Genomic DNA, 24,237 nt, shown 5'->3' on the forward strand with positions numbered 1-24,237 from the left:
CAACTTTAGGTTAGTATAGCTTTAAGGAAATATACAAGTAGAATATTTATTCTTACAAAATGGACTTCAGAATATGATTTCTCCTATTATAGAAAGCAACAATCAAAACAGCAAATTATGTTTCATATATCCTGACTGATATTTCCCTAATCCATATACTTATCTATTGACTAATTGAGCTTGATATATATGGACCAATTCAGGAGAAAGGAGAAATTCGGGAGAAGAAGCAGAGGTGCCTGGTAGTTAGTGACAAAGGATAACTGAAGAAAAAAGGGGAAAGGAATAGCAATAGGAACAATTTAAAATGTACCAATGCAAAGAATCACAACATGGTTGGAACTAAGGTTGCAAATAAGAAGATTGGCTTTATACTTAGATCATATAAAAGAAACTCAAAAATAAACTGGCTTGTGCTTGTTCAGAGGGGCATATTTCAATTTAAAGGTATTGGTGTGGTTTTCATGTCCCTTTCCTTAATGTTAGATCTAATTTCTGTTATAAAGAGCAGTCACCTTCTGCTTCTTTTACTCTTCCTTCATCTTAACACCCAAAAGAGGGAATCTACACATTAAAATGCGTAATCAGCATCATACACAAATATTGTAAATAGCTTCAATCAAAAAATAGCAAGTTCCTGGTACAACTCAGATATATATATTCTAAACCTACATTTACTCAAATTCTAAGCTAATATTAGGTCATTTAGATAGAACTATAAAAAATGAATTAAAAAGCTCCCACTTTTAATTTTCCTTTATGAAAATAAGAGCTGAAAGAAAAGCCTATATAAACATTATATAATGCAGAGCAGGCCCAGAAGATGGAAGTATGTTCATTATTTTAGTGAATGATTTTTTTTTATTAGCAATGATTGTTTGCAACCAGTAAGTGATGCTTCCTAAAGAACACAGAGATTTAATTGAGTGAATGCTGGTCACAGGCAAAGCCAATACAGGAATACCTCTTTTTATTATACTTGGCAGACACATGTTGAGGCCAGACCCTCTGCCAGCAAAATGATTACGACTCACTGAATGAAGGCTCAGATGATGGTTAGCATTTTTAGTAATAAAGTATTTTTAAATTAAGGTATATACATTGTTTTTTTAGACATTATGCTATTGCACACTTAACAGACTACAGTATACAAACATAACTTTTAAGTGCAATGGAAAACCAAAAATTCATGTGACTTGCTTTACTATATTTATTTTATTGTGGTGGTCTGTAATCAAACCTGGATTATCTATGAGGTATGCTGGGATCACTATTCCTTATTCTAAAATTTTTTAAAACTATTAAGTACTACTTTTTAAACTAATTCAATAAATTTTAGCAAATGTCTCTGCTGTGCAAGGCACCACGGTTGACTGCATGGATTACAAGAGAAGTGAGAGACTTGCCCTTTAGACCTCAAATGACGATATCAGGGAAAAACGTGTAAAATGCTAATCTACCACTAGATTAGTTGGAGCATCTCAAAAATTATGAGTCATAATTTCCAAGGGAGGCAGACAACTCACCTGTGATCTTGAGATGGGCAAACCCAGCCCTACAGTATTAGTGCTCATCATAGAGAAATTCATACTCTGGGAAGATGTCATGGTTGCCTGGGATGAGCCCATAAGATCAAACAGGTCTGAAGAACCTGAGGCAGCTGGAGTTGGGCCTAACGCCGGCTGGGAGCCACTGGTAAGTTCCACAGCCGATTGCGAGGCACTGCCGAAGAGCTCTCCACTGGAAGGCGCAGTGCCTGCTGGGGCTTGGTTGAAGGCACTCCAGTCACCAAAGTCTCCATTCCCACTAGTTGCAGCTACTGAGAAAGAGAGAGAGAGAGAGGAAGAAGGGTAAGAAACTTTCTGAAGTGCACAGTACAAATATAACAGTCTACGAACTGAAACAAATTAGAGCTGATCTGTGTCCATCCAGATTAACATCTGCAGGTACCATCTCCATCTGGACATTATTCTCTCATGAATATTCCATGAGTGTTAACAAGGTGACAAAGAAAAAAATTAAACTCCCACAGATAAAGTAAAATCCATCTCTCAGCAGGTCTGAGGTGACACATAGAAAGTACAATCAAAACTTCCCTTCAGCCTAAGTTCGCACATCAAATATGGTTCCAGCTAAACAAATATGAACTACCTGCGACCCCAGAACCCCAGAAAGCAAGGAGAAATAACTGGTTAAACTTTTTACTGGGAGATCCAGAATTCTCATGCAAGGAGACAGTAATATCAGAGAATTCAACTCATTTCATTCATTTATTATCTGGAAAGGTTCAATGAGAAATCAGACTACAATTTATACTGTTTCATGTAAATAAAACCCCAATTCCATTAGATTAAATTTATGAAACAAAAGCAGAAAAGCATGGAGAAAAAAACTCAGCAAAATTAAGAGTAGGGTTAGTAAATTTATGCAAGAAGTTCTCACTCATTTGGCCATGCTCTTAACAAAGGGCTGTAGATAGCCATGACATATATAACCTTAGTACATTGCTTGCTTCAAATAGGACTGCAGCTATTTAAATAAAACATGGAGGATAGTCTTAAGAGGGAAAAGAAAGAGTATCACTACACTTCAAAGTATAATTACAACAAGTTTAAGATTTAATGTATTCAGTAATATAAAAGTTGATAATATGTTGATTACAAGACTGCTGTTTAAGAGTATGGATTTTGTACCTTAATAGCTGTGTAACCCTGAGCAAGCTACTTAACCCTCTCTGTGGCTCACTTAAAAAAAAAGAACAACAAAAGAAACAAATCTAAGTTGTAAAGAGTGAATAATTTAACACACAGTTAAGTGTCATTGAAGGTTTGTTATTTTTACTTTGGATTAACTGTGAAAAGACAAGGCAGAGCCATTCTCTTTCTTTCAGGTATGTCATACAGAGTGTAAGTCAAGTTTATAAATTCTTCATACGGAATATTAACAACTTGGAACACAATAAATATAAAGGCAAATGTTACTTTCAAAAGTTTTTTAACTAGGTTATACACAATTCTAAGTAAATAAACCTTTCATTAAAGATATATATGAATTAATGGAAGTTGAAAAAACAAAGGTGAATAAAGAGCTACATATAAACTGTCACATCTGAAAGCAAACAGTATGAGTTTCCAAGTTAATTACCACCATCTCTTTGCACTCCTGTTCCCTTACAACTTGGAAATACATTTTTTTCTAGGTGAAAAGGTAACCAACCACTGCGATACTGTGTCTCATTATACTAAATATCAAGAGAACATTAAAACGTTAAAATTATATTCTTCTGTTACCATATTAAAATGTAAGTGCCCTCAATAGAGAAAATAACTCACTTAGAAACCCAAGCTCTACCAACAATTTAATACAAGAACTGGGCTAATATTCATTACCCCAGGGTTTTACTAAAACATGCCTTTGATCTTATTTACAAAAGAGACTGAATTAAGAGTTTTACAATTAGTTCTATATATTAAACAATTTAAACTAGTTTAAGGAAGATTGTTGAATAAAGGTAAACTTTATGCTGATTTTCTATTTGCTTGATAGATAAAACAGAAATAGAATGGAAACTAGGACAAAACATGTTGCCCCATCTGAAAACTTTATATGAGATGATTAATCATGGGAGGAAGATATTTCTAGTGGGGCATATATTGTTCAGAAATGATTAATCATTGTTGCAACAGTTTAGCCCCTTGCGTAATGGTGATCAAGTTATATTAATCACATTCATACAGATGAAGAGATGTATCACTTTGCAACATTAATATATTTGAATTATTTGCATAGTAGGCAACTTTATAAATATAAAAACTTTGAGAATTACACAGGCAGTCTGTAAAATTACAGCAATGTTTATCTTCCACTTTCATTTGCCTAAAGTAAGATATTAAACCTTGGAAGGCATAACCACACTTCTAGAAGAAGCAGTTAATTACTCCACAATTCTGGTTTCTGAGAAATACTTGAAATTTACACAAGTAGGCTGTCAAAATAACCCCAAACCACATTAAAATCATGCCTCTTTTTTCCCTAAATCCTTACAAACCTAAACCAGACATTACTAAATACAAATTTTAACCCATTTAACATAACAATGATAACTCTACTTGAAATGAGTAACGACTAATTTGGTCAAATTACATCTTTCCTCCCTGCCTCGCCTCCTGTTTAAGACGTTTATCTCTAAATTTTTTGTTAATTATACTTCAGTTTTCTAAAAGGCAAAAAATAAAAATCAATATCCAAGAAAAATATAGGCTTAAACATCAAGAATTAAGGTAAATGGCTTACCTTTTCCTCCCTTTTAAAATTAATATTTTTATTTACTACTTCTGCCATATACTGTGGTAGCTGTTTAACTTTGGGAATCTATGAGTCCCTATTGTAGAAAGTTGGAGGCATATACAACATAATGATTCCATATTTTTATATATTGTTAAATGGTCACCACAGTAAGTCTAGCACATTTTAAAATTTCTCATCTAACATGGAGTGAGGAAGCTTTGCCTGAGGTTTAACTGCTCAATACTTAAGGATGTGTCAAAATGAAGTTATTTTTCATAGAAATGCTCTTAAGATATCTGAATTACAAGGAAATGAATTTTAGTAAGACAGCCTGCCCAAAGAAAAGGCCCCTGAGTCTCATTCATGAATATCATAAGCTAAATGTAAAACTACAACACCCTTGCTACTAAAATGAGGTTATTTATGCTTATTCACACTCCCTACTATCCCCTCACCACCAAAAAAAGAAATGAGGAGTTACTCATGAAAAAGAACAATTTTATTTAGGTGCACCTGATTGTTACCAAATTATTCATTTGGCATAATTAATTCATTTGGCACAATTCATCTGGCCCAATAATATACTTTTGAGTAAATTCATTAGGAATTATATAATAAATACTACAAGGGAAAAAAATTGCCAAAAATAAGCTGATGTGGGAGGGAGTTTTGTTTTGATAGCCTTTTTACCACCCCTAGATTTCTGGCCAATCAGATCTGATCATACCTTGGGAAGGGAAATTGCCTGATGCAGCAGCTGAGCCAAAGTCAGCAAATCCACCAAATAAGTCAGCTGATCCTCCTAGAAATTAAGTATGAGGACAAAGTTACACTGTTATAACCACAGAACAATGGATAGTAATTTCAGGATGCCATTTTAGCGCCACTTAAAAAATACCCACTAGTAGAGGGCCCAGACCCATCCTAAAAGGTAGTTTGTTGATCCAGGTTTTCATGTCACTATGTTCCCTTTAAGCTTACACTTTAGTTCTGTATGTAGTCGGATAACTGATAGTACAACTGTGGTTAAAGTTATCCCTCACTTACATTCATGAACATCATGTGGATGGACATGCAATTTATCCAGCCTATAATTATAATTACACTCTTTATAAGAATCTACAATGGATGAAATGCTGCTGGGGAATAAGATAGTCACATCCTTTCAAAACATCATCCCACAGATTATTTAGTAAATACAAAGGGACAAAACTACTCTTACAATGGAGAAACTGATGGATAATCACTTAAGTGAACAAACTCAATAATCAGACAAAATATTGTAGTATTCATGGGCCATCTAAAGCAGTGGTCCCAAACCCCTGGGCCACGGACCGGTATCGGTCCATGGGCCATTTGGTACTGGTCCGCAGAGAAAGAATAACTTACATTATTTCTGTTTCATTTATATTTAAGTCTGAACGCTGTTTTATTTTTAAAAAATAACCAGATTACGTCCATCTAAGACTCACTCTTGGCGCTTGTCTCGGTCACATGATACATTTATCCGTCCCACCCTGAAGGCTGGTCTGTGAAAATATTTTCTGACATTAAGCTGGTCCGTGGCCCAAAAAAGGTTGGGGACCACTGCTCTAGAGAAAGGAACTGAAAGGGCAATTGTCACCCATTTAGAAATTCCTGCCAAATATCTAATGATGAAAAATGAATCAGACAAATACAAATTGAGGACATTCTGTAAAACAACTCTTAAGACTTCAGAAAATGTCAACATCATAAAAGACAAAAAAGACTGGGACTGCTCTAAATTAAAGGAGCCTAAAGAAATATGACAAGTAAATGAAATGTGTGATCCTTGACTAGACTCTGGATTTGTATAAAAAAAGTGCTATCCAGAAAGGACATAATTGAGACACCAGGGAAATCCAAACATGGTCTGTATATTATTAGACAATGATACTGTTTTAATGTAAAATTTCCACAAAAATTAGGAGATATTTAACAATGAATATGAAGCAATAAAATAACCCCTAATTTTTGTGAGATGATTATTATACTGTGATTATAAAGGAGAATGATCTTGTAAGATATATGTTGAAGTATTTTAGGGGCAAAATGTCATGACGTTTGCAATTCTCTCTTAAATGGTACACAATAAAACAACAACAAAGAACTAAATAAAGAGAAAGAAAATGTGGCAAATTTTATATAGGTTCAAAATAAAAAAAATAAGATAGGGAAAAAATTCTTGTTTATTCATGAGCAAGCAAATATTTGAGTTTTTATTGCATAGAAAAATAATAGCTTTTTGCTACTTCTACACTGGTGTTTTTAAAAGGGTGAGAGCCAAACCTTAAGGTTACAAATCAATCTCTATGTGCATAACATCTCATACAAATTTTTATTTGTAGGCACTACATGTGTAAGAATATTTACTTTTATCTCCAATTTGAGCAATAACATCATATTAAATTTTAATATTCCATTTTTCTCCATTATCAATTAAATAGCAATAGCCAAAGAATCTAAAATCTTAAATAGTTGTCCTTATTTTTGTTTGTCCTTAAAGATTTCACCTCTTAAGAGTCACAACCATAGAAGTAAGTATAGAGCAGCAGTTCAATAATGGTACTTTTAGTGTTATGCGAACATTATATAGGTTACATCACAGCTGCTTAGCCTGCAGTGCTTAGAAACTAGCCAGGTGGGACTGGAACATCTGGGCTGCACTCAAACACCACCAGGGACAGCTTCCAACATCTGGTGCCATTTCTGAATTGTCTTATCGCTGCAAGACATTCTGCCCCATCTGCTACACTCAACTGAGTTAATTAAACTAGAACCATCTCCCCTTCTTAATAAATGGCCAGCAGTAATAAAAGGAACAAATCAGTTTCTGATACATGTGTATTGAGTATTTCTTTTTAATGCACATTTACTGTAGTCAACTATCAGCAGGCATAACTAATTCTTCATTCTTTCACCTCATTACAGATGCACATATTCACATATATCTTCACTCAGCATGAACTAATTTCCATCCCACCAAGGCCAAGGTTCTCCACTCCTATCAACACTATAGTCCACACATCTACTTTTGCTTTATCCAAAGGATGATATCACAGTGATTTGTTTTCCTCTTCTTTATAGGTATGTACATCAAGATAAAATGTGACGAGGGGTACAAAAGATCAGTGACCTATATTTTAAACTATTTGAACAAGCACAGATATTAATAAAAAACAGCAGGGAAATGAATGTTGCAAACAGTTGCTGCTTAATATTCATAAGTTGTCTTCTGTAATGTTCCCTCATGTTCAAAATACTGATCAAAGTATTCTGGTAGGTAACAAAATGATAGTTAATCATTTACTGTAACATTAAGGGATTTGAAAATTGGGGGTTATTTTAGTTTTCTTCAAGCAGTGAATAAGCATCAATATGTAATTTATTATGCCAAGCAAGTTAGAAATTTTCAAATCTTATTCAATCTGGGCTACAGGAAAATACATTATGCAGATAAAAGCACTGAGTACTGTAGATGACAACGTCAAACTTATTTTTGTCACATCCTGAATGTAATGTTGCAGATAATCACCTCCTCAGTTATTCTACTGTTCTACCTTCTAACAGCTAAACTGAAATTATACTGTGTTCATAACTTACCTATAGCAAATATTATTCTTCTCCATCCATACTATAGGGAGTCTGAGTTCAACATGATAATTCAAGAACACTGGGAGTAAAGAATGGAGAGACACACACACACACACACACACACACACACACACACACACACACACGTGTTTACAAACAGAGCCGCCCTTCCTCGAAAAGAATTAACTTGAATCTTCTGAAGTGTCATAGTTTATGCTTCTACTAGTGTTTTACACAATGCAATTTCAACTCTGAAGACTACCTTAACACTTAAATATCCGTTCATTTCATTTAGGAAAAGTCTTTTTCCTAGGAGGGACTATTCATACTTATGCGCATGTTAGTCATATCAATGCCTTAAATTCAACATAAGTTTTCTATACTTAAGCATTTTCCCAGATAACTTATATCTAAGGGGATTTAAATAAAAGAGTCTAATAAAAATTGCTGCATGTGGAAGACTGCTGAATTTCACAACAAGGCTATCCTTCAAGATTCCCACATGAGAGCTGTCATTATAAATGAACCATTTCCATCTGCCTTTCAGGGCCGCAAGGAGATTATTTACAGTCACCAGCTGGGAGCATGTATTTTCCCAAGAAGTACTGTGAACAGGAAAAATATAGCTGAACTACATATGGAAATTTCCTTCAACAAAATAATTTAATCTAGATTACATTATAAAAACAAACTTTTGCATAAAAATTATAATACAAAAAATTTTTAAATGACATAAAATTAAATTATATGACAAAGAATATATGTTAGAAGTTTCTTTTAAAAAAAGGATAAATACCCCTATAAAAATGGACAAAGAACATAAATAGACACATTATGATTAATCTATAAAAGCATAAAAAGTATTCAAGCTCAGTTATCAAACAAATGCTGAATAAAATGAAACACTATTTTCTCCTTACCAAACTGGAAGACTTTGAAAGATGCTATTTCACTACTTTATAATAGAGAAAATTTTAGGGGAAAAAACAAAAAAACTGATGTCCATAAATAAGACACTGATTAGCTAATAAATAAATTATAGAATATCCACACAATGGTAATATTATACAGTGATTAAAAGGTCTGAAAAGGAATGCTAATTATCATAAAGAATTGGTCATGAGAGCTTGGTTGAAAAGCAATTTACCAAAAAAAAAAAAATTCCTTATCTAGAAGTCTGAAAAAATTTTGCCACACAATTAATGCTAAGATATACTGACTGAATATACAGAAAATATATTTTTTAAAAAGTATTCACCAAAATTAATTGTTAACTTCATGCATGTAAGTTATGGTGAATCACTTGTTTTCCATCAAATTTCTAGAACAAGCACTACTTTTATAGTGAAAAAATATTAACTTTTTAAATTTTTTGTAAACTTGGCTTAAACTAGAGACAACTCCCTGGAAATTCTAGCATATAAGTTGATGTATTAAGGACGTAAAAAGGTGGTTCATTATTTATGTAAATATCCTCAATGAACTTTAGTGATTACTACTTACAAGGCAATACACTCAAATGTAAATGTAATGAAAATTTTGGATTTGATATACCTTAACCTTTAAAATGTTTTTAACTTAGAAAGAAACATATTGCAAGTCATGTAACATCTTTCTATTTGTATTGACTATGGTGTATTTTCTCTTCAGCATCATTTATTGTACTGGAAAGAACTTACTTAAGTATGTTAACCGTGAACTAAATTCCATAATTACAAAGGGACAAAGGAGCCTGACCAGTGGTGGTACAGTAGATATAGCATCAACCTGGGAATCTGAAGGCCTAGGTTTGAAACCCAGAGGTTGCTGGTTTATGAGCATGGGCTCATCTGGCTTGAGCGCAAGGTTGTCGGATTGAGTGTGGGATCATCGACATGATCCCAGGGTCACTGGCTTCAGCAAGGGGTCACTGGCTTGGCTGGACCCCCCTGCCCCCCGGTCCAGGCATGTATGACAAACAATCAGTGAACAACTAAAAAATGCTGCAACTACAAGTTGATACTTCTCATCTCTCTCTCCCTTCATCTCTCTCTCTCCATCTCTCTCTCAAAAACAAAACAAAAACAAACAAAAAAACAAAGGGACAAAGAAAACAACATGGTCTTTTAAAGTGAGAAATACTTAAAAAATGAAATGGAATGATTTTTAGCATTCTATTTCTACTTGGTTTATTTTCTTAAAAGTTTAAATTATTATTCATTTAAAAAATGTTTCCTTAGAAATGTCCTATAAAAGCCATCAAAATATCATTTGAGTACAAATTTTAAAAGAACATCACCAAAGTGGGACATTTATCAAGACAGTCTCAAGTAAATCTTGATGAGTGGGTTTCAAATGCATATTTTTAAACTTTGTAGATATCATACAATGATTTTTACTACACATATACTTCTGAAATTGCTAACAAAAAGAATGTAATAACATATACAAAAAAGAAACTCCGAACATTTTCTCAGAGGAGATATTTATCTGGTGAGTGGTACAGATGCCCTAACTGCTTAGGTTGATAGTTCATGTCCATATTATGTGCATGATGGTACTATTCTAGTATATAGGCACATCTGGCAAATGACACCCAATGGCATACCAAACAACAATGCGTAACATGGCAGATTCTTAGACTTTCTCATGTGTAGGTGCTAAAGATTTAATGTCTAATTATTTCCACAGCTTAATTCAATTTCAAGTATATTACTAAAAATTTAAATTGAGATTTTGGGTAACAAAATTTATGTGCTGATTGGAAGGGGCAGGTCTGCACAAACTGGTCAAACATGCTGTTTCAGATAGGAGATGATTTTAAAAAATAATTTGATGTCAACCCACACTGAGTTGTACTTTTTTAAGAGAGTATTGAGATAAACATAAAGGCAATAAACCTTCCCAGTTTCATTTGTCTCAATTACTTTATTACTATTAATTGTTATTTCTATTTAATTAATCTCTTGTTTGCACTGGAGAATAAAAACCACTCTCGCGTTTCTTGCCAAGCAAAGGAAGCATGTTGGTATTTAATAATTCTCTCTGTTTAAAGCAATCTTGATATCACGGAGGAAAAAAGTTACATCCACTCATCTGACCTCCCTACTTATTTCTTCTCTGATTGCTCCATTAAAACTTTTCACAGATGCATAAAAGGGGCTCTTTAATATTTCATGCCACGAAGTCCAAAATAGTTGATATTCTATGACACTGTGTCTGGTTATATGACTACATACTAACTGCCAGTTAATACTACAGTTAAAATCTTAAACATACAAAAAACATGTAAATTGTTAAAAAACTAATGTGGTTATTTATATAACCTTGGACATGATAGTTCAAGAGAGTTTAAAGAGTAATTTTAACAGTTTTACAGTACAGAAAAAAAAGGGGATGGGAATTAAAGAATTTCAGATTTTCAGAAACTAGGTTGAACCAGATACTCTAGAAGTTCACTCCCAGTCCAAGAATTTTATACTAGACAAGAAGAAAATAACAGGAGACTTTATATGAATTACATGTACTAAACTATTAATGAAGTTATTTCCATCAGAGTTCCACTTAGACACTAATGTAAATTTTAAAATAATACATTTTTAAAAAGTCATTACAGACAACTATGAACAATAAATTTACTTTGCACATTACTTATATACCAATCTTGTCATCTACAATTGAATGTGAAGTGAACTTTAAACAGGTTGGGAAAGACTGTCTTCAAAGAAGTTTTTTTTTGGTGTGTGTGACAGACAATTAGAGACAAGAGAGAGGGACAGACAGGAAGAGAGAGAGATGAGAAGCATTTATTCTTCGTTGCAGCTCCTTAATTGTTCATTGATTGCTTTCTCATATGTGCTTTGACCGGGGGGCTACAGCAGAATGAGTGACCCCTTGCTCAAGCCAGCAAGCAACCTTGGGCTTCAAGCCGGCAACCTTTTGGGCTCAAGTCAGTGACCACGGGGGGTCATGTCTCTGATCCCACGCTTAAGCCAGCAACCACACGCTCAAGCTGGATGGCCCGTGCTCAAGCTGGCGCGTCCCAGTCCGATGCTCTATCCACTGTGTCATCACCCTGGTCAGGCTCTTTAAAGAGAAGTTTTATTTTTTGAGCTGTTTTGACTTGTAGCACAGGAGTTTATTAGAACTCAGCAATCACTGAATGCAATCTAAAATATCAATTTTCTTGAAAATAATTTATAGGGAATTATTCAAAATCTAGCACAGAGTGGTAATCAAGTTGAAGAAATCATTACTCTATTTTGAGAAAATCTTGGTAAACAACTGTTCTTTCTCTGCCAGAGAATATGTCAGAGGTAGGTCCTTACACACTTTCATAGAAGGCTCCTTTCGCCTGACCAGGTGGTGGCGCAGCAGAGGACCTTGGTTTGAGACCCCAAGGTTGCCAGCTTGAGCACAGGCTCATCTGGTTTGAGTAAGGCTCAACAGCTTGAACCCAAGGTCGCTGGCTTGAGCAAGGGGTCACTCAGTCCGCTCTAGCCCTCCAGTCAAGGCACACATGAGAAAGCAATCAGTGAACAGCTAGGATGCCGTGACGAAGAATTGATGCTTCTCATCTCTCTCCCTGTGTCTGCTGTCTGTCCCTATCTGTCCCTCTCTCTGACTCTGTCTCTGTCACAAAAAAAAAAAAAAAAAAAAAAAAAAAGGAATGCTCCTTTCCTCAAAAGCATTCTGCATGTCTGCAACTAAGTAACCAGTGGTGACTGCTGAGTTTCAACAGTTACTATAATTCTACCATCTGACCTTCCTATGAAGGTAAGAACTCTGTTTTGCTAAGCATTATACCTCCAGCACCTAGATCTGTGTCTGGTTCAACAAATACTTGTTGAATAAGTGAATGGACTCGGGCATGGCTGATGCTGGGAGGCAGAATAAGATACAATGAAGACAGTAACCTGAGCAGAGCAGTACATTTTGCTCACTGAGAAAGCAAAGGACCCCAAATACTCAGTGTTAAAGAGATTAAAGAGAAAGAATTTGCTGAATTATGAGTCAAATATTTAAGCACCCTTCTTTCTATTTTAGGCAACTGGACAATCCACTCCAAATAATGGTCAAGGCTCACTAATTTCATTTAAAAAATAAATCCATTGCAAAAATTTTTTATTTTTTATTCCACCTTTTATTCAACATCAAAAAAAAAATTACTCTAAGAACCAAGGTTACTTAAAAAAAAAAAGCCATTGTGGAAGCTTACCTGTTGATTGGCTGGTGCCATCAAACAGATCAACAAGGTCACCAGACGGCTTGCTGCTAGGCACTGAAGTCTGAAAACACACAAAGAACTAATAAGCTTAGAAAACACATTTCTACTTCCTTTTTTCTAAATTTGCTCTACTTTTATTTCCAGCGTAGACACAAATACCTATAATTATCTTAATAGGGGTAGATTTAGTATCTGAAAAAACAGATGTGACCTTGAATCCTTATGGGGAGATAGCATTTTTAAGTAATTCTATTCCCCGCACTGTAGAAGTATGTAACATCCACACTCTTCCTCTTCCTAGCTCATTCTTTTCTTACTGTATTTCATGCTGGAATACACACCTTCCACTCAGATCTTTATGTTGTGTCAGAATCATGGGCTCTAGAAGTCCACGATCCTGTGAACTTTAGGAACATTTACTGTTTGTATACCATGAAAGTCAGTATTTCCTGCTGTTTGACGTACCTCAACATCTAATCATTATATATAGTATTTAGTTCCCAAGCTAAATTCTGGGGCTGGAATTCTAATATGATTTTTCTCTTCCCCATAGTGCCAAGCACTCTGACACATATGCTGTATGTTCAATGCATACACACTAAATAAGCAGAGTTGCTAGGTAATCGAGCAATTGCCTAGGCTTGCTAATTTGAGCTTTGAAGATTAAAATACTGTATTATAGTTTAAAAAGGCCTTTAGACTGAAAGAGATCTGAAGTAGTTGAAAAACTTCAAGAATTTTGACCTTCTAGATTTTTTTTTGTAGTAAACACAAAATCTAAACACACTAAAAATATAAAATATTTATGGCAGAGCAACCTATTTAGGCTGTACTACAAACTGGTATTTAAAATCCTATAACACATAAAAGTCTCAACTTAATGTTAAAGAACTATACAGTTGGATAATTTTCTTCATGCAACCTTAAATGAATTCTCCATATCATAGCCATCATGGATTTGGGTTTTAATTATGGCTGTACCACCATCACCAGTAGGCTAACTATACCAACACCAGGGAAATCTAAGACCAGAAAGAATAACTGCCCTTTTTCCTCTTTACAACTAGAGTTGAGTTACAATTTTGAGGTTTTCACCAAAAATTAAAAAAAGCAAACATGGGTAAAATTACATACTAAAAGATATACAACAAAAGTTGATATAGTACTTGTTCTTGACACTAAGTAGGACTAGCTTTATTTTTAGCACCACCTACTATTTGCAGGATACATTAGAAAAAAATGTTTTCACTAGCTTTTAGCTACTTCTGATGCAAAGACATAAGTTGGGTAAACAGTAGTGGGGGAGAGTGACAAAGCAACAATTTAGCCTTTTGGGACAAATCTCACTCTTTGGCCAATTTCTGTCCAAAGACTAGCTTATGGCCAGGTATCCAGCAGGTGCATTTCTACTTTTGTGATGAATGAAAAATAAATGAGGAAGGTACAAGAGTCAGTGCTGCTACTGATCAGTGGTGACCATCAAGCAAATAAGCCTCCCTTTACTGGTACCATCTCTATATTAAATAAGACCACTTCCCCGATATAGTACTTGGTCCTCTTTTGTCATCTCTTACAACTTCCCATGTCTCCTTAGTGAATCTTGTACTTGGTAACCAAGGTGTGTCTAGAAAGAAACACATATACTACGTTCTGATTCACAACTTTTCCCAAAGGAACCAAAAGTGTCGTTTCTACTTTCGTAGAGGTGCAGACAATCATTCAGGAATTGGACAGATTTCTTCCAATAATAGTAGGAGATTTCTTATTATTAATGACTCTGAATAATACATGCCAGATGATCTATAATTAATACAATTGCCTAGAAATGCCCAAGCCTACTAATGCAGTATTGTAAAAGTAATTTATAAGACTAAAACAGTGTATAATGTGTCAGTTTGTGCCATTCCCACCTTAACTGAAGACTGAGGCGTATGAGTTGAAGCATTCTGATCTGGACTCGCTTTGTCCCCTGTGTAATGTGCTGCCGCTCCCAGATCAATGGTTTTGGAAGGATTTGCTGTGCGCTTGTGCCTGGTCGTGGTAGTCTCTGTGGCTTGTGTGATATGGATATGCTTTGTCGTCACAGTCTCCTCTTCATCTTTGAATTCACCTTTGGGAGATCTGCCTCTTCTCGCTTTCTTTTCCTCATCACTGTCGCTAAAAGATATTAAAAATGAAGCAAAATAATAAGACTAGGGATTATTTTAAAATGGAGTCCTTAGTGATTTGGGCTAGAGAATTTCAAATACGGTAACTCTAAAATTCCATACTTTGACAATTTGACAGTGCTCAGCAGAATGTTATCTAAGCTATCTGAATAATGATGTGCGTGTGCTGGGGAGGGAAGGTGCAAGCCGACAAACCCCTAGTAAGTCTAAAACACTGCTACCAAAAATATTCACATAAATGTGTACGAACAGAAATGTATGAAGTAATTTAAGTGCCTATTACACATTTAAGGCTTAATTAAAAAATAAAAGATTACATCAGAATTAAGTGATAAAACCCTAGGAACTCCAAAATCTGCATTTGATGACCATTTTCTTTTCTTTTTTTTTTTAATTTTTTTTTTTAAGTTTATTTATTTTTTACAGAGACAGAGAGTGAGTCAGAGAGAGGCATAGACAGGGACAGACAGACAGGAACGGAGAGAGATGAGAAGCATCAATCACTAGTTTTTCATTGCGCGTTGCAACACCTTAGTTGTTCATTGATTGCTTTCTCATATGTGCCTTGACCACGGGCCTTCAGCAGACCGAGTAACCCATTGCTGGAGCCAGCAACCTTGGGTTCAAGCTGGTGGGCTTTTGCTCAAACCAGATGAGCCTGCGCTCAAGCTGGCGACCTCGGGGTCTCGAACCTGGGTCTTCCGCATCCCAGTCCGACGCTCTATCCACTGCGCCACCGCCTGTTGAGGCTGATGACCATTTTCTTGAAAAGGATTGTGTGGAACTACAGTCCCACTTATATAACATAATTCTGTCACTGACTCTAGCATACTAATGCAGTACATAATAAAATATATCAATTTCAATGGATAACGTGCAAATATTTTATTTGAATTCAAAAGATTAAACATTAATCTGTAAATGCAGAAACTCTAAGGTAATGCACTTTACAACAACTGTGCTCTTTATTACTATAGTATTGGCCAAACTTTTACTTAACTATGAAAACTTCTTTACAGAAAACTTAAATGTATTTAAAATGTTTTGAAATAACTTTTTAGGCACATTAAAACATTTTTTTAGCAATGCAAAAGAAAAAGTACACAAGTAAAATACTGGGCTTTTTCATATGCCATGAATTTAAAAAATGGCAAAGCTAGTCTGTTCTTCAGTAATGGGCTTGGGTTTTGTTTTTGTTTCTTGTTTTGGTACAAGTAAGACGCAGAGAGAAATTACCTAAAATATGTTCCATTACCTATATTATTTCATTTTAGAGGTGGTTTATAAATATTTTTAATAAATATTCTGAAGTACTTAAATTTTTCTTTAAAACTATGACTATTATTACTGATGCAATTTAACTCAGACTAATCTAAAGCAATTCTACTTAAATATAAACATAACTGGAAATGTTACATTCCAAATCTGTATAAATCAAGGATCAAGAAGAATGGCTTCCCACACAGAGCAAAGGGGTTAAAATGTATTAAGCTTTTTAGGGAATCTACAAATTCTGATTAAGTATTTAAAGATTTTCATCACTTACTATGTAATTTCTCAGCATAAATAACCTAAAGATTCCAACATCAGTCCTTTAAGTAAAATGGAAATTTCTTACCTTTCTGATGTCTAATTTTACTTCACTATAAGGTAATTTCTTTACAAGTTGAGAATATAACCTAAGACTAGGACACAATAAGTGGAAGCCTCGTATCTGATCTATGTTTAAGAATTAAGAATTCCTGAATCTAATAACAAACTAAGAAGTCTGAAATTCTGTTAACATGCCAGAGAGATCACATGCAACTTTGTCTAAAAACCTACCATTCTCTCACAAGTACTCCAAGATGTAAAAGTCCCCGGTGTGCCCTTTAATTACTACAATAAATAATACACACTATATTTTCAGTCTTTTAAACTTGACTACGCTATATAAAAGATTTAGGAACCCTAGCAGTTCCTGTCTTAGAGCCAACATGGAAAAAAATGTCAAGGTAGGAAAAAGAAAGACTAGGAAGCCAAGCACAGAAAGAAAAGCTGAGGGTGGAAGGGCAGAGGAAGGTCAGAACACCAGAACGTGCCCAGTGAGGTGTCCCGTCAATCTGACTACCCGATCCGCACACTTCTTCAGGAAACAGCACCAGAATAAACGTCACTCCATCTTCTATACCAAAAGAAAAACGTAAACACACGGGCCACAGAATGAATGTTATGAGGGGAAATTACACAGAATATTTAAAGTAGGCACTGTTCCCCAAGATATAGTATTTATTATCATATGCATACTATTTGGACTAAAAGAGCTAGAAATACGTATTTAAAGTACTAAAAATAAATTCTAGCTTTCCAAAGATCATATTCCAGAAATATCCTTGAAAAAGACAGGAACTCCAGGGATTAATATATAGGGACACATACTGAAAAGGCACTAAACAAATATTTTAAGAATTATATTTTTATTTTTACTTTTTTTCCAATGACCCCTAAATCTGAACTCTTGATTTTTTTTTAAGGAAAAAGAGAGATGGTACTTAGTTACAAGAAGACTTCTATCACTAAGGCAAGTTACTTTAGGCAAGTTTCACACAGCCTGAATGGGCCTCGGGTTTTACTTCTAAACAATAAAGGTTTCACTTCTAAATGAGGATGAAGTCCTTGCTCTAGTCTATCTAACAGAGACACTGTGAGGCACAATGACAAAAGCCTTGTAAAACTCACTTTGGAAATGAAGTTCTATGTAAGTGATCCTTTTAACTGGCAGAAAGACTAGTTTATAGCTGCACTGGTAGGTAGAACAAAAATGAATGTTATTCTAAGTACTGTTCTATATAAATCTAAATAAAACTGCCCTAACATTAGAAAATGTATTTTATTAAAATATAGGTCTATACTCAGAAACATTTAGTCAAAAAAAAATCCATTTGGTTTTTTTTCTGGTACACACTGTCACAGAATCATAAAGAAATGTCACAGGAGGAGTTAAATTTCAAACACTTTGATTTTTGTTTAAATTTAATATAATAAACTTCATTACCTCTCAGCAATACTTTAGCTCTCTGGATAATCTGATACCTAAATAAAAAATATGCTTTGAAAGTTCTTATTGGGAAAAACATAACTCCAATAAATAGCCTGAATAAAATCATATAGGAAATGTGATAACTTTAGAAATAAACAGACACAGATAGTATGGAAAATGTGTCAGTACTAATTTCAAACAATGTTTTGACCCAGCATCTTGGAAACAGCTGCACAGTCATCATCAGCGAACATATGAATGCTGGAACGATACAGAGAAGATTAGCGTGACCCTTGTGCAAGGACGACATGCACATTTGTAAATCATTCCACATTTTTGCACAGGGCATTTTTAGGGCACTGTCACTATTCTATATGGTTCTACAGTGGTGGATGTTATGCATCCCTCAACTGTACAACACAGTGAACCCTTATGCAAACAACAGACTTACTTAGCAACAATACACCAATATTGGTTATCAACTGTTACTAAATGAACCATAGTAATCCAAGATGTTAGCAACAGGAGAAATTTTGTGTGTGTGTGTGTGTGTGTGTTAATATAGCAACTCTGTACTTTATGCCTAATTTTTCTGAGAACCTAAAATATAAAATCTATTAGGGAAAAAGGCTCAACTTCAAGTAATGATAACATCCAAAACAAAACCCAAAACCAGCTGCATAAGCTGAGCACGCTCTCCCAGAGACCCAGAATGCAAAGTGTTATACCTGCATCTTTCTGGAGAGTCTTCTCTGTCTTTCCTCCGGAACTTGCTGATGGTGTCATCAATCGTGCTTCCAATTTTATCACTCAGTTCACCTAATTTATCACTGAATGGAAAAGCGCTTTTGTTTTTATCCCACTCCTCATCCCATTTTGATTTGGGCTCAGGGTCATATCGTTCACCTATGTAAAGCATTAAAGAGAGAAGCAACTCTAAGGACATTAAATTCAAAAGGTGTCTGTAGTTCTTATTTCTGAAGCTTTTCTTCTTAATAAAATAGTTTTCAAAGGAGAACAGAAAGCTCCCACAGTGCTGAATCAACACAATTACAGCAAGGCACAGCATGTAGTGCCAGTCAGTAAGTGGCAGGAATGCAGATTCAAAAGCTTTTTATTTATGAAAACTTACACAACCTTAATGCATAGCACAGCATTATCAGGAAGTTCTTAAAGGCTGTTGAAAGAAGTAGAGGAATACACCAAAAACTATATAGGCTATGTAATCAAAGGAGAAATGGAAATCTTTATGTTTTTACAAAAATCACTTAATGAATTATATAGTACTTCATTCCTGTCTCTTTTCAATGATCAGAAAAGTATTGGACAGCACAATATCTTAAAACACAAACTACAGGAAACACGATTCTGAATGCTACATGCCCCAATGTGCTGTGAAAACTCATAAATGACATTCCTTAGTATCGAACTAGAAAAGTAACTCAATGGATTCCACAACACAAGAAAGCATCTTTTAATTATGATAAAAATAAGAGGATAGTCTAACTTCCTAAAGCTACACAGAATGGAATCATGAAACACGCGCAACAGTTCAGAACAAACATATGCTGGGACAGGCATAACCTAGGAAGCCTCAGAGTGAATTTGAGAGTGAAGGGAATCATCATGGCAGTGAACAAACAAAAACGCCAAAGTGTCAAGATTTCTTTTAGTTCTTGACCTTAGGATCCAAAGGAGAAAGGAATTATAGGCGTTATAAGGAACCTTTCCATTTCTATGTCCACATCCAAACTCAACTTAGGAGGCCAGAGTAGAGAAGGTACAGAGAAATCACAGGAGCTAAAAGAAGAAAACATTGGTAAATAAGGTAGGTTAGAGAGAAAAGGGAAGGGCAAAGAGAAATAAAATAATCCAAAGGTGGCTAAGAGAGACTTTGTTTTGATGGCATACAAGTCATTTGAAGACTTACTAAACCACTTTACTGAGGCCTGCTAAAATTGCAGTCAAATTTTTCTCTAAGAGCTTGAGGATTTTAAAATTCATCTACTAAATATGACAGTGACCACCAACTTGAACAGAATATGGAAAAATAAAGTTTTTAGATAACCAGTCAGGTTTTAGAAAAATGGTGGTATTTCAATGACACTGTGATAAAGTAGAGCTTGAAAAAACATTTTTACCAGAAAAATGAAAGTATATGAAAACCAAACTGATCAGTGTGGTAGATAGCATACATACTAAATGCATGCCCAAAGATACTGGATGTTGGCAGGACATTATCTAATGTCAAGATGAAAAAATATATAAAGTTGACATAAGTCCATGAATCATATATACAACACTGAAAATAATCTATAAAATATGATGCAGATATACAGGATGCTCAACTCTTACCTCCACTGCAGATCTGTGACTGATTCTAAATCTTACTCAATTTTCTAAATTTATCTAATTATATATTGTGCTGGTAAAAAAGAGGATGATAAGCAAGTAGAATGAGGAAATGAGTTGTGAATAGCAATTTTTACTCAAAAACACTAAATTGCTATAGCTGCTTTAAAAGAGTTAAATATAACTACTTAATCCAAAAATTTCTTATTCTCCTAAACAAATAAAAACTCAAAAACATGTTTATATTTCTTTAAGATAAATATTTTTGTCCAATTCAAGAATTCACTTTTATGTGATGTACAGACATAAAAGAAAATTCTCTGTTAGAAACATCCTCTAACAGCTAATTAAGTGCAGTATTTTTTCTTTGTGAGCAAGAAAGCAGAGGAGCAAAGGAGTGAAAATATTATTTTATAAGTAATCACAAGACAAGAAATAGAAAGTTTTCACACCGTTCCAATGATGAGTTATGAGTTCTCAGTCTAGTCCAAATATAAACAAACTCAGGTATGGGTGGGGGAGCTGGAAAGCCCAATATGCAGCTGCTAGGTATACACAGCACTGGCCTGTGTGCACAAAATGACCAGGGGACTGTCAGAGCTCCACAAGATACAAACCCAAAGAGACATACTAAGGAAGAGAGTTATTTCCTGTATCTATTTCAAGAACCTAGTGATCTATTTTAGGCAAACTATATTATTACATTAGAAATAAAGATGGGAGATGAATGTCCTAGCTGCTGTGGAATGTGTTAGGAACAGTAAAGTGATAGGCCTAGATGAAAAACTGATGGGATTGTCAGTCACCTTTTTCTACATCAAATTAATGTGCCACTTAATGTAGGGAAAAGACTGAGGCTGAACTAACTTAGAGGACGCTTAGTATATATTTTTGGCCCAAAATAGCTAAATTGTTTTTAAATTAGGTAGGTCAACCTCTTGATCAAACTTCACATTTTTATACTCTAAATGTTGAGTTAGAGAAATCCTTTTTTCTTTTAGAATGGTAACCCCAAGAAAGAACGGTACTTACCTGTTTTATTCTCTGTGTATCAACTCAAAGTTTCAAGTCATTTAATTAACAACTAACAGTTAAAATCATATTCCCACCAAAGTGAAAAATGAGAGATTCCTAAGATCCAGGTAACAGAAACCAAAATGACTATTATATATATTTTAGTATTCTATGTATTCCTAAAAAAATAAAAAGCATTTTGGTTTTTCATATTTCAGTGTTTCTTAAAATACACCCAAGAAGCTAAATTGATAGGTGCCAAGCTGTCTTTGATACTCACTGTATCTGAATCCTCCAACACTGTCTGAAGAAACCCCAACATATTTGTCTTTGTTTTTCTTTGCTTTCTTTCTTTCTTCACGAAGCCTGTCATCATCCTGGGCAAATTCAACCAATTCTTTCACCTTCTGGCGAATATTTATACCTTGATCCTTGCCATGCTCATCTGTGAGAATGGTAAGGAAGAAACAAAACCTTAAAAATTCAATTAATCTATATCAAATCCTTTAACACAAGACATGGAGATTTCAACACAAGGAGCCAACTTCAATATATTAAAATTAATAAAAAGAGGCAAATTGTATTGTTAAATTTTGTCATCAGCAAATTCTAAGTTTTGAGCTGCAATTTTGGTTTATAAGAGCCTGTAAAGGTGAACTAAAAGGACCATAGATAATAGTGTTATGCAAGATCAATTAAAGATCCACTAAGAAGGATTACTAATGATTACCATATGAAATGGACTTCTATCCATAGAGGTTATTTTCTTTTTCCACAGTGTTTTAACAAAAACAAAAAAGCAATACTCACAAAACTCACTTCAGCCATTAAAACTCACATTTTAATGACTGAAAAGCACCCAAATGCTTTGGTTTTCCCAATACAAGTTTGAAGACACTAATTACCAGAATTTAGTATAGCTGAAAAACTGAATTTTTAAAGTGCTTTCAACTAGCATACACTACAAAATGAAATGTGGTTCATTCTCTATCCTCTTTCACATTCAAAACACACTCTGGCCTTGCTGCCTTTGCACAGTAAATATTATTTGGTGGGAGGGAAAAAAAACCCAGCTTCAAACAGATGTGTGTGTTTTGGAGCTCTAACCTTTTCTTCCCATATGATTAAAGCTATTCCTTTATGGACACCACAGGGGACCAGTCTCCAGTGCATATTTTAATATAAACCCGAACACTCATGTTGTGTTGGTTCTGTTGTTATTAGCCAGTCTTTTCTGCAAGTTCTTGTCTTCACTAATTAATACTCTAGGGCCCCACGTCTTGGATTCTGCACTCGTCACACAACCAGCAATAGTCACATTCTAATTAGAGCGGAGAAGCTTCTAAGCTGGTTCAGGTGACTGACAACTCCAACTACTGTTTTAATTTGCTTATAAGGTTTTTCTATTGCTCACCTACAAAGTGGTAATTTTCCAGGGATCGCAAATCATAAATGTGTTCTCTGGCACTTGTAACAACACGCTCTGATCCATTCCTTATGAGGTAAGCTAGGAGCAGCAATGACTGTAAAAATACAAAGCACCAAATGATTTAACAAAATAAATACTGGTAGAGCTTTGGTAAGTTGTTAAAAAAAATAATTCCAACATTAGCAAATGAATTATCTTCAGGTTTGTGTTTGTGTGTGGGGGGCTCTTTACTGAGTATTAGACTAGATACAGTCAAAAATTTACATTATCAATTTGAAGTTCCTCTTGTACCAAGCATAGTAAAAAACTGTCCACTGGATACCATGTGTCAGAAGAATAGAATATAATTCTAATGTTAAGAAATATTTAAATATATGATATAAATGAACACTAAGCCTTTAAAAAGCTGGCTCAGTTTTTACTTTTCATCTGGGCATTGTGGAACTGTGAATTGTTAGAGCATTAGTAAAGGGAACAATTATTTGGTAATTATAGATCCCACAGTATTTCCACAGATCAAATTTAATTTTGGCGGTTAATGATGAGGCTGTTGTTGCAAATGCTTGCTGTCAACAAATTAAGAGAAAAAAAACATTTATGGGTTTTCTTTTTGAGGCAATAAAAATGTTCTAGTAATAGTGGTGAATGCTGTACAATTTTGATTACATTAAAAAATCAGTGAATTATACATTTTGAACTCTGCTTGAAACAAACCCCACATAAAAGATGATTATATCTATAAAAATTTAATTAAGTTGGTGAAATTGAATGGTTAAAAACCCTCTTTGTAACAGGAACTAGTCTTTAAAATAATTTATCCAAGGATTATTTTTTTTAACTCTAATTAAAAATTTTTTAATTTATATAAATTATAACTATCTCATCACAACTACTGTACAAGCTCAGGAAATGACAGTGAATGTTTTCAGAAACAACATAAAAATATGTAACGAAATAAAGCATTGATTTTCAATCCTGAAAGCCAGAAATGTTTTCAAAGTTTCAAATGTAAATATCATATACCATTTTGGAAAGCACAGAACTTATTCTAAGTACAAAGAAAATATGGGAATGGAAGAACAGATAGCTTGTTTTAAAATTCTCCATTATATGAGGAGATTTGAACAAATTTTATTTTAAACTAACA

At 34.4% G+C, this 24,237-nt stretch overlaps 1 protein-coding gene and 1 non-coding gene across 4 annotated transcripts in view; one reads left to right on the forward strand and one right to left on the reverse strand.

Annotated features, from left to right (window-relative positions):
• The window catches only part of CLINT1 (clathrin interactor 1), a 58,271-nt gene that overhangs the window by 3,167 nt on the left and 30,867 nt on the right, over positions 1–24,237 (reverse strand). For 2 of the 3 annotated variants that reach the window (XM_066341511.1, XM_066341510.1), the window contains exons 4-10: positions 23,076–23,184; positions 21,942–22,106; positions 19,024–19,201; positions 15,019–15,265; positions 13,100–13,169; positions 5,015–5,089; positions 1,527–1,819 (exon numbers count right to left, since the gene is read on the reverse strand). In XM_066341511.1, the coding sequence (XP_066197608.1) occupies positions 1,527–1,819; positions 5,015–5,089; positions 13,100–13,169; positions 15,019–15,265; positions 19,024–19,201; positions 21,942–22,106; positions 23,076–23,184 (1,137 nt within the window). The remainder of the gene's footprint in view (positions 1–1,526; positions 1,820–5,014; positions 5,090–13,099; positions 13,170–15,018; positions 15,266–19,023; positions 19,202–21,941; positions 22,107–23,075; positions 23,185–24,237) is intronic. The other variant, XM_066341512.1, reaches the window with a different exon arrangement.
• Positions 18,532–18,633, forward strand: LOC136377827 (U6 spliceosomal RNA). The gene has a single exon (XR_010746451.1). It is a non-coding gene; the product is annotated as a U6 spliceosomal RNA (small nuclear RNA).

Source organism: Saccopteryx leptura, chromosome 6 (genome assembly GCF_036850995.1).
Source record: "Saccopteryx leptura isolate mSacLep1 chromosome 6, mSacLep1_pri_phased_curated, whole genome shotgun sequence".
Classification (NCBI taxonomy): domain Eukaryota; kingdom Metazoa; phylum Chordata; class Mammalia; order Chiroptera; family Emballonuridae; genus Saccopteryx; species Saccopteryx leptura.